The sequence below is a fragment of the Culex quinquefasciatus genome, chromosome 2, assembly GCF_015732765.1.
Source record: "Culex quinquefasciatus strain JHB chromosome 2, VPISU_Cqui_1.0_pri_paternal, whole genome shotgun sequence".
In the NCBI taxonomy this organism is placed as follows: Eukaryota; Metazoa; Arthropoda; class Insecta; order Diptera; family Culicidae; genus Culex; species Culex quinquefasciatus.
Window position 1 is genome coordinate 77705690 of NC_051862.1, and position 11069 is coordinate 77716758.

The 11069-nt window shown below is 40.7% G+C and overlaps 2 protein-coding genes across 2 annotated transcripts; both read left to right on the plus strand.

Annotated features, from left to right (window-relative positions):
• Nucleotides 1-626: 626 nt before the first annotated feature.
• On the plus strand, nucleotides 627-2104 carry LOC6040041 (protein hold'em). The gene is made up of 2 exons (XM_001849458.2): nucleotides 627-1518; nucleotides 1581-2104. The coding sequence occupies exons 1-2, from the start codon at nucleotides 627-629 to the stop codon at nucleotides 2102-2104; spliced, it is 1416 nt and encodes a 471-aa protein (XP_001849510.2).
• A 422-nt stretch (nucleotides 2105-2526) lies between these two features.
• On the plus strand, nucleotides 2527-4746 carry LOC6040037 (dynein intermediate chain 3, ciliary). The gene is made up of 5 exons (XM_001849459.2): nucleotides 2527-3655; nucleotides 3719-4132; nucleotides 4189-4318; nucleotides 4388-4471; nucleotides 4533-4746. The coding sequence occupies exons 1-5, from the start codon at nucleotides 2582-2584 to the stop codon at nucleotides 4601-4603; spliced, it is 1773 nt and encodes a 590-aa protein (XP_001849511.1). The 5' UTR covers nucleotides 2527-2581; the 3' UTR covers nucleotides 4604-4746.
• Nucleotides 4747-11069: the final 6323 nt, after the last annotated feature.

Below are 11069 nucleotides of genomic sequence, written 5' to 3' on the forward strand. Positions count from 1 at the left end.
AGTTTAGGGGTCATACCTATGCTCAACAATAAAAAATTAGACAACGAAAAAAAAATTTTTTTCGTGGTACGATTATTCGAAGTGAAATTTTTCCGAGGCCTTTGGATAATCCAGTCTGGACTGTACTCTAAAACCTGCTGTCCCTATTCAAACTGTAGTCCCGATTCGCCCCAGATGACGAAACATTTTTTTAGCTCAAGTCTCATTCAATATAAGCCCATTAGCAATTACACGTACGTTAACAGGTTCTTCAAATTGATTACAATAGAATTATGGAATAAATACTAACAGATTTTTGTTTCTGAGCTAAGGGCACAAGAAAAACATTTTAAAACATAGTGATGATTGGTAAATTGGATCGAAAAATATCTTGTAAAACTATCAGATGATTTTCAAAACTAAATAAATAATAACACAGGAAGCGGAAATGGTCCCCTTTGGTTCACCAAGGGATAGAAACGACGATATGACAGTTCATGCTCCGCGATCAACGCCAACTCCGATCACGTGATAGATCTCAACCTAACCTCACTTTAGAAAGCTTCAGATCTTGTTTTGAAGTTCAGACCAAGGTTCCGTGTTCCGTTACAAAAAGTTTAAATTTCTTTCAAAAACATTTTATCAAAATGTCCACGGATATTGTGGTAACGAAGCGAATCCACCAGCTCTGTCAGGACTCGCAGAACTTTATCCTGATCGGCGTGGTCATTGCCAAAAGTGACCCAAAGTATATGGAATCTACGACGATGGCGACGTGTGGTGGCCGCGACGATGGCACCCGCGGGGTCATAACCTTGACGCTCCGGGACAGCGAGCGGGACACCATCAACTGTACGGTTTGGGCGTCCCAAGTGGCCATCGATTCGTTCGACAGCTTGTTCCACATCGGTGACGTGGTGAACGTGAGCAAGGCCAAGGTTCTGTCTTCGAGCAGCGATCGGTCGGAACAGTTCGCACCCCGGTCGACCTCGCCGTACAGTTTGAAGTTGAACGCGCTGCAGGATGGCGCCAACATCAAGCTCCATGAGGGATCGGGGTTGGAGCAGATGCGACGGTTGGTCACGGTTGCCCCGGTGGATGCAACGAATACGTACCAGCTGGCGGATATTGCCGCCGGAGGGCATAGCCACAATGGCCAGAGCGTCAACATTTTGGCGGTGGTTCGATGCGTTCGACCCAAGAAGCAGATTGTGGTCGCGAAAACTGGCAAGATCAAAAACCTCAGGGAGGTGATCGTGATGGACGCGACCCATAGCGGGATGTCGATGAAGTTCTGGAGTAACGAGTACGTCGAACGGATCGACAAGTGGACCCCGCTGACGACGATTTTGCTGATGACGGACGTCAGAATTGAGTACAACGAATACTTCAAGTCCATCTGTCTCGGGATGAGCTCGAAAACCATCATCACCGAAGATCCAGCCTGCGAGCAGGCCGACCGGCTGCTGGTCAGCGTGATGAGAGTTCCGCTACAGGACTCTGATGTCGCATTCAGCGCAACGACCAGTGCTATCAACAGTAAGTTACTTCTTGCAGATTCAAAGGTAGACCACCCTAACAACTTCTTCTCCTTCAACCAGCTTCCGTCATAACGACCGTGATGAGTGTGCAGCAGATTTGGGACCGAGCCGAAGGAGACCTGAAAAGCGACGAGGACCAGTTCACCGCACTCTGTTACGCCGTCGTAACCAAGTTCGACCTTGACGGCTGCTCCCGACTTATTGGCCGCACCTGCCAAACGTGCAAGTCCTTCGTGCGGGCAACCGACGATCGTTGCTCGCGACCCGAGTGCGCGTACAATCCGGCCAACATCGTGTCTTACTTCGACATTCGTATCGACCTGACGGACCACACCGGGACGCTGGCCAACTGCCGGTTGATGAACCAGGTGGCCGAGGAGACGCTCGCTTGTAAGGTGGACAAGTTTTTGAACATGAGTGATGAGGAAAAGGGCAAGCTCAAGTGGCGCATTCTGCTGGAGCGTTGCGCCGTGAAGTTGGTCGTCAAGCGCAAGTCACCGGTTCGGTTCCAGACGGTGTACTCCGTGGCGGAGTGTGTCGTTGCGGGTGCGAAGGAGGTTGAGGGGAAGATTAAGGTTTATTAGAGGGGGGGTTTGTGGACAATTGTGACATAAAATAACATGTTATATTCCTAATATATTCGAATTTTCATGAAATAATTGTAAATATTGTATCAATACTGAAAACAATAAACTGGTTAAAATGCCTAAGAACTTAAACTTCCTCCAGAATATCCAGATTTGCAAAGAGAAGAGGACTTTATTTTCAAGCCCTAACTAAAACAACTCGTAGTCAACCTGTTGATCACTGCGCGTACCACGTAAACAAACAACAGTAAAACCACGTGAAACCTACCAACCACGTGCTCGAGGACACGCGCACATGGTCGCAAACAACAACAGCGCCTTGCTGGCTTGGCATGTGTCCTACACACGAATCAATCAAGTCGCGGTTACTACGCTACCGCGCCCGAGGCTCGTTGAGCGGAAGTAAACAACCTTGACAGAAAAATTTCTTCAAATCCGGGAAAAATCGATCGCGGACGGACGGAATTTCACGCGATGGACATCGAGTACGCGTACCAGAAGGAACGGCGCGAGTTTGGTCGACAGTGTCTGTTTTCGGACAAGAACAAGGTCGAGTTTACGGAGGCCGCGAACCATGAGTTTTTCAAGGAGTACATCCTGCGGGATCCGGTCCATTTGGGGACGCAGTACAGCAGGCAGATGTCCTTGAGTGCCGTCAACACGGAGAGTGCGGAGTTTGAAAATCGAGGGATATTGCACTCGGAGGGAGGATGGCCAAAGGACGTGAACTATCTGGATCCGGAGCAGACGGTGCGGTATCGGCGGAAGATCGAGAAGGACGAGAACTATGTGACGCAGTTGACGGGGTTGACGAAGCCGATGGAGCACTGTATCTATCAGAACAATGCGGTTAACATCTATGAGAATTACTTTGAGGGGTTGGACCCTGCTCCATTGATGGAGAAGAGTAGCTCTAGGACGTTGAACGTGTACCGCGATCCGGCGATCTACAAGCAACCTGTAACACATTTGTCCTGGTCACCAGATGGAGGATCGAAGATCGCCGTCTCGCATTGCAATATGAACTTCCGGGAGGCCTCGGGCAAAGCTGTTTGTTCTTACATTTGGGAAACGGAGAATCCAAACGCTCCTCTTTTGAGATTCACTCCACACAGCTCGATGATCTGCTTGGAGTACAATCAGAAGGATCCGACTACGCTGGTCAGCGGTATGTACAACGGTCAGGTAGCCGCTTGGGACACTCGTAACGAGAAGGCGCCGGTAATGATCAGTGAGCGTGAACATTCCCATCGATCTCCGGTCAACTCGACGCTCTGGATCAACTCCAAGAGCGGCACGGAGTTCTTCTCGGGGTCTTCCGACAGCCAGGTCATGTGGTGGGACACCCGTAAGCTGTCCCAGCCGATCGATACGCTACTGATGGATCCGATCAAGTCGGACGAGCAGGATCTATCTCGGTCGTACGGCGTCAGCTGTCTAGAGTATGAAACGTCGATTCCTACGAGATTCATGTGCGGAACTGAGCAAGGCATGCTGTTCTCGTGCAACCGTAAGGGCAAGTCTCCGCAGGAGAAGATTGTCTTCAGGGTAATCCAATCGTGATCCAACAACTTTCAACAACCATGACTAACATTCCTCCCCTCATTCCAGCTGCAATGCCACACCGGTCCGATCTACTCGCTGACGCGCAATCCGGCCTTCGTGAAGAACTTTCTCACCATCGGCGACTGGATCGCGCGCATCTGGTCCGAGGACTGCCGCGAGAGTTCCATCATCTGGACGAAGCACCACTCGGTCATGCTGACCGATGGCGTTTGGAACCCGACGCGCTACTCCATCTTCTACGTGAGTCGCGTCGACGGCGTACTGGACGCGTGGGACCTGCTTCAGCAGCAGAGTGAACCCATCCTGAGCATCAAGGTGTGCGATGAGAGCCTCAAGTGCTTGCGTGCACACGAGGCCGGATATTTGGTGGGGGCGGGAAGCACCAAGGGGGCGACCTTCCTGCTGGAGATGTCCGACAACATGACGTCCATCAAGAACGATAAGCCGCTGCTGACGGCGGTACGGATTCTATGCTCGAAAAATGCTTCCAAAATTTCAACTAATATCTATTCTAGATGCTGGAACGTGAGAACCGTCGCGAAAAGATCCTGGAGGCGAAATCGCGTGAAATGAAGCTTAAAGTTCGCACGTTGCACCGCCAGGAGGACACCATCGACGAGAGGCCGAAGCTGTTCCAGTGCAAGTGTAAGTTTACATGGAAACGTCTCAAAAATTACATCACAATCATGTGAAAATCATTTTTTTTTTTTGCAGCGGCTTGTGACGCGGCTGAGCAGGAGTATCTGCAAACGCTGGAAAAGGAGCGAAAGGCTCGTGCACCGGAAGAGTACGATCAGGGTAAGGATGAGACATAGTATCATCGATGAAAACATGAATAAATTTTTTAAATAATTTACAGAATATGACCCCAGGAAAATCGCGAAGCAAATGGAGATGGAGGCTGCTTCAGATGAGGAAATGAATGAATAAAATGAAACTATAGAAGCACCAGTAAGCTAGTTTGACTCCTGACAATGTTACTTCTTATAATAAAATTAGTGAACCATGATTCAAATGACCAATCACAGATTCTGTAATGTAATGTATATTATTAAATTAACATGTATTTACAACAAGCGATTAGATTCACAAATGAATTCATAATAAAGTCATATTTTTTTTCAGCACATAAATAACGTTTACTTACTTTAAATTCTTTTAAGTATTTCAAAACGTCGAAAGCTAATAAAACATAGTTCTCAACATTAACCAGATTCTGATGCACAGAGAGTTTCTTACACTCAAGTAGGGGAGTGTGGGGTAATTTGGACACCCTAAGGAAATTGCTCTGCCACGGGCTGTATGGATATTTTAAAGGAATGTGGATGACACCAGAGGATAATAGAGACCATATTTGATAGAAAAATGTCATTCATTTCGATAAATTTTGATGAAAAACCCATTTTTATCGCAAAAATTAAAAGGTGTCCAAATTACCCCCACATTTTTGTGTGGGGGTAATATGAACACCCCTATGGGGTAATTTGGACATGCCTTGTGGGGTAATATGGACATACATTGTGGGGTAATATGGACATACCTTGTGGGGTAATATGGACATCTTTTGTGGGGTAATTTGGACACATGTTGAAGAATAAGTTTAACATTTGATTTTTTGAGCATGTTTGAAGGATAACCTGGTTTTATAATTGCTTTATATTTTGAAATGTTGTTTTGCTCACAATATTTCATAAAAGGTTTAAATAATGATTTTGTGATACAACTATATTTCAATAGGAACATAACAAATTGTTCAGTGTAGTATACATAATTTAATCATTATTTCTGAAATGATTTAAACATTGATTTTGGATTAGGCACAAGTATAGTTTTTAGTCATTAAGGCATCGTTTAGATTTATATAAATCAATCTTTATATAGAACTAATTAACCTGAAACTATCCATATTTTTTTTAATTTTACATTCTGTGGCCCTTCAAATTTAAATAATATTATAAACCAGCATAGAAATTAGAAATGTCAAAGAAATTAATTAAAAGCAATCAACATTAGAGTCTAGTTGAACGCCAAATGTACAGTAAACAGATTTTCATCATTTCGAATATTGGAATAAATTTATCTAAATTAAAAAAGGGGTTTTGTGAAAGTTCTCATTGTCCACATTCCTTTTTGAGTGTTTTGACATTTTAAATCCCTCTAAATTTAACAAAATCCCTTTAAAAACTCAACCAACCATGACAGTTACTTTTTTTACCTGACAGGTAGACTTTCAGGTATGTCCAAATTACCCCACAAGCCATGTCCAAATTACCCCCATAGCATGTTCTATCATAAATTGCAATTTTTGATGAAAAAATGGATAAAATGCACAATTTTTATACGTACATATCTCAGGCATCGTCCAAGCAACCCCCTTAAACAAAAATTGACTTCTTTTTTGCCATATAACCCCTGCAAAACCTTATTTCCCAACCCTCAAATATTAGAACTTAAGGCGGGGCCAACCGGCCTTTGGAATCTTTTACATATTATACCAAAACTACTTAACCTATTCCAACTTTTTTGGTTTATTCATACTCCTAGGCCATTACTAGTACTAGCCTTATCACTTAAATTGCCGTTTTCACTTTATATCCGAAGAAAACGTGATTTTTAAAGGGGTGTCCAAATTACCCCCACTGTCCATATTACCCCAAACTCCCCTATATGGAACGTATTCACATAAATGATCGTCTGATGCACAGAGATTTTTGCAACAAAAAATCTGTATTCATGAAACTACGAAAACAACTGATATTAGGGTAATTCTCCGCCAACTTACGCAGCAGTCGCCCCGACCCCTTTTTGATTTGCGAGAAACATTGCCCTAAGGCAGCGATTCTCAACCTTCTAGGCTGGTAGTGGTCAAGTAGACCCGGTAACCTCGTTGAGAATCGTTTGACACTTTTTTCGTATGTAGGGGAAAGTGGGGCAAGTGTAAAAAGCTAAGGAAATGGTCGTTATAACCCATTAAAAACGTTAAAAAATCTGTCGGATTTTTTATAATCATCTTATTCCAGGTCTTGACTGAGCAGTGTGTGGCCGAATGGTTACGCTGTCCGCTTTGTAAGCGGATGATTCTGGGTTCGATTCCCATCTGCTGCAACCTTCCATCGGATGAGGAAGTAAAATGTCAGTCCCGGCTTTGGTTGTTAGGTCGTTAAGTCATTCCAGGTGTAGGAGTCGTCTCCATGCCATAAGTACAAACAACACACCAAACCAAGCCTACTCCGGTGGAATCGCTGGCGGCGGTTGGACTCAGAATCCAAAGGTCGTCAGTTCAAACACTGGGGTGGAAGGTTCCTTGGAGTAAAAGAGGTTTGGGTGCTCTCCCCATTCAAGCCTTCGGACTCCTAGGTTCGAGCAGAAACATGCAATAGAGACCATAAAAGACCCGGGGGTCGTTAATGTGGATGGTTTGATTGACTGCGACTTTGAAAGAACAAGTTTTTAAAAAATCCTGTTTTTTAATGTAAAAAATGATTTTAAAATTTTTGATTTTCCGTGCGTTCTACTCAACTAGTGGGGCAAGACGAAAAATGCATGAAACAACATGTTAATTTGCTAACAATTGAACTGTTATCACTTAGATACATCAGATTAGAATGTATTTGAAACGTTTCTTTCGTTTTTAAATTAAAAAAAATATTTCACTAAAAATTTGATCGTTCTTACGAAAAAAATATTACTTAGATGATAAATAGAAAATTTTCATAATATCATTATATTTTGCATGGACAATTTTTTTTTAACAATTGTTTATAAGTTTTAAGTACTTTATTTCCTAATAAAATATGTTGTAGCAGCAACTCGTATTTTTTCCATACTAAAAATCCATATGGTACACTTGCCCCACCTGAACATGATTTTTTAAAAGCTCTCAACAAAAATAACCAAAAGTTAAATCATACTGTATAATAGGTGCAAGTCATTGGTAGGGACACTACTGATCTAGGAAAAATAGTATTTTGATAAAATGGGCCTTAAAAACGAACCCTAAGCCTTATGTTGTACTTTCAAATTTATTAAGAAAACAAAGGTTTTGAAAAAAACTTCATTCAATCTTAAGCCCCGTGGCTTTTACGTCGTTTTGGTGGTTATGTGGTGGTAGAATCAGCTGATTGCATTGCTAGCAACTATTCCTCATACTGGAAATAATCAAAATTGTAAAAATTACTGCCGTACGAGCGATTGTTCCTCTTGCCCCATATGGTCGTCTTGCCGTTGGTTGGTCAGAGTTAAACTGAAAAGTGACGAACTGTCACTTTTTACACGGCGCTCACGCACATTATGAAAACAAACGTTTGGTAGCGTGTGTAAACTCCGTGTAAAAGGGGTGTCAAACTAAAAAGTGACCCCGTTCGTTTGACAACAGTTAGTGTCAAACCATCCGGGTTTGAGTGTATTGAGATTTTTCTCAGACTTTCAAAAATATTTTTTTCAAAAGTGGGTAAACATAGGCATTAATTTAAACAAAAATAATAACTTTTCAAAAAAATTACCTACAAATTTCTATAACTTGAAAAAGAGGAACTTTATCAAAATTTCACTAAAGTACTTTTTGATTGCAAATTCGATTTTTGCGACCAATATTTCGATTTTTTGAAAAAAAATCAACATAGAATCAAACATGCTTTGCCCGTTCTGGAAATTTCTGAAAAGTTGGCATTTGGTGTCCCTTAAAACATATCAGATGATAATAGTAGTTTATGCAACAAGTTGCAAAAAGAAGATTTTTTCAGCACGAGTTGTACATTTATCCAACGAGGTTTACCGAAATGGATAAATACGACGAGTGCTGAAAAAATCAACATTTTTTGCAATTCAGAAAAACGCTTATTTAATGGAATTTTATGTCAAACATTCATGTGTTTAGTAAATTCATCGTTCAAAAGAAAACAATATAGAAAAATGTTACTTTTCAGCACTGTTATTGAAAGGTATTAATTTTCCATTCTGTTATTTTTGGTAGGAAAAAGTAGGCCGTTTCGTTTCTCCAGAAGGGCAGGAAAAGTTGACAGTTTCACAGTGGAATTGCAAAAATAAAATTAAAAATAGTGTTTTTTGCAAATCAAGTTTAAGTGACAAAAAGTGAAATTAAAAATCACCAAATTTTGTTTACCTTGTATCATTTTTTTCAATGTAGTTCTTATTCATACCTACAACTTCGCCGAAGACACCAAAGCAATCAAAAAATTCCTTCATAAGATACATATTTTTGAATTTATATATATCATTTTTGTATGAACAGCTGCCATATTTGTATGATAATAATATGAACAAACTAATAATGCAAAATGGTTTCTTTCGGCATACCGAAGGCACCAAAAAGTTTTAGCTTGATTAAAAAAAAAACAAAAATCACCGATGCCGTAGGGAATAACTCCTTGGAAAGAAGAACTCTTAAAATTTAGGAAATTTTTAGGGTTGGAAGTGTTACTTGTTTTATGTGACTTTGCAAATGTAATTAACATGCATAAAAAATTAAAAAGTTGCTGTAAAAACATTTAAAAACTAAATAGACAAAAGGTAATGATAAGAAGTGGTAGTCATAGCCAAATACTATCAGGAAATATAAACAGAAAATAAACAAGATAAATTAAAATATAAATAACAAAAATATTACTTAATACAATGGAGCACTTCCATTCGAGCAGTTTTTGCTTTTTTCTACAATGTATTTCTTATGGAGCGAACTGTCAAAAACTGCTCGACTGCGGTGCCTTCCTCTCATTTATAGTGATTCCAACCCGCCTAAAGTGTCCACATGTTTATGGATCTCCCCTAACGTTCGCAGCACCTAAGAGATCCTAATAAAAATAAGTGCTGAGTAATAAAACAGACTGCCTACAGATTTTTTGTCAAGATTACACAGATACGGCCTTTGAGGAAAATGGCATCCCTCTACACAGCTTTTTCGTGGCGATCAGACCCGACCAATTGAGGTTATGTGAATTCAGACCATTTTTTAAACTGCTTGTAATTTAAGATAGGTAAGTCAGATCTTAAAAATTCTTACTCCACCTAAAAGGTCTTCTCATATGCTTTCTAAAAATATATAACATGTGAGGGTTTCATGAAAAAACCACCCTTTTTAACATAATTTTAATTTAATATGAAATAGTTTTTTTTAACATCACTTTTTAAATACATGATAACACTGCATGAATTTAAATAGCAACATAGGGGACGTTAAGACGGATCGATTAAAACCATTCCGGCCAAAATCGGTTGAGCCTGTGATGAGATATTCCAGTGACATTGATTTGGTACACATGTCTACATACAGCCAAACACACATACATTTGCTCAGCTGGTGATTCTGAGTCGATATGTACACATGAAGGTAGGTCTAGGAGGTCTAATTAAAAAGTTCATTTTCCGAGTGATTTTAAAGCCTTACCTCAGTAAGGTGAGGAAGGCAAAATGAAACAAGAAATGTAAACTTTTTTGGCGAACAAAAACTCAAAATGACCTCCTGACCAAAGAAAAATATAAATTTTCGCAAAAAATGGGCAGTAGAGGGTTAATGGATATTCACCATTTTTGGATATGTTACGTATTTATAACTAGAGATCGTGCATTTACATGCCAATTTTGAGGCAACCCGTAGCACTTATGATTTGGATCATACTGGTTTTACATTGAATTGCTGCTAGAGCGTATCTAAAAATATACAACTCCTATGTAGATAAAGAATGTATTGTTGTTCAATCCACTTCAATGCAAATAAATTAAACACGAGTATTGAATTTTAAAGAATATTTCTAGGCAATATTTTTTCAAAAGAATGTAGGTCGTCAGCACCTGTTTGCATAAATGTCCTATATGCATTTTCATCGCTTTTGAGGTCATGGTGCAGCTTTGTACAAGATATCTTCATTTTCAAAAAAAAAACTAAAAACATGCAGTACTTTGCTCCACAAAACCTTGCGTTGTGCTTTTCTCAGCTTGATGTTTTTGCATATGGGACGTTTATGCGAACATGGGTATTCTGTTAATTGAAAATAATGTTATTGCAACGCTTTTTATCCCTGACCTTCATGTTGTCACATAATAAACCAGCGTGATCTCCAAAATTCGGTCGTGCCCACGAACGATTCAGTCAGACTTGCGCGTGCCTCCATTGATAGTTCATTTTTCACTATCACGCGGGCGACGATGATTAAACCTTCTTCCTGTAGTGCAAATCTTCACGCCAAACTTACAGACCACAGACTATCACACATTATTTTTAAAAACCAAACTGTTGCAGGAATGATTGCACTTCAGTGTTTTATTAACATTTTTCATCCAATAGTCTATGTCTCGATCGATTTAACAATTTGGCGCGAAAGTGCCAGCCACTTTCGTGCTTCCGACGCCTTCGATGCTCACCTTAATAGCTTACCGTAAG

Coding starts and splice junctions, on each gene's coding strand:
- LOC6040041 (XM_001849458.2), top strand. CDS start 627: ATGTCCACGGATATTGTGGTAACGAAGCGAATCCACCAGCTCTGTCAG. Junction 1,519..1,580: donor AACGACCAGTGCTATCAACA/GTAAGTTACTTC, acceptor TCCTTCAACCAG/CTTCCGTCATAACGACCGTG.
- LOC6040037 (XM_001849459.2), top strand. CDS start 2,582: ATGGACATCGAGTACGCGTACCAGAAGGAACGGCGCGAGTTTGGTCGA. Junction 4,319..4,387: donor GAAGCTGTTCCAGTGCAAGT/GTAAGTTTACAT, acceptor TTTTTTTTGCAG/CGGCTTGTGACGCGGCTGAG. Junction 4,472..4,532: donor ACCGGAAGAGTACGATCAGG/GTAAGGATGAGA, acceptor AATAATTTACAG/AATATGACCCCAGGAAAATC.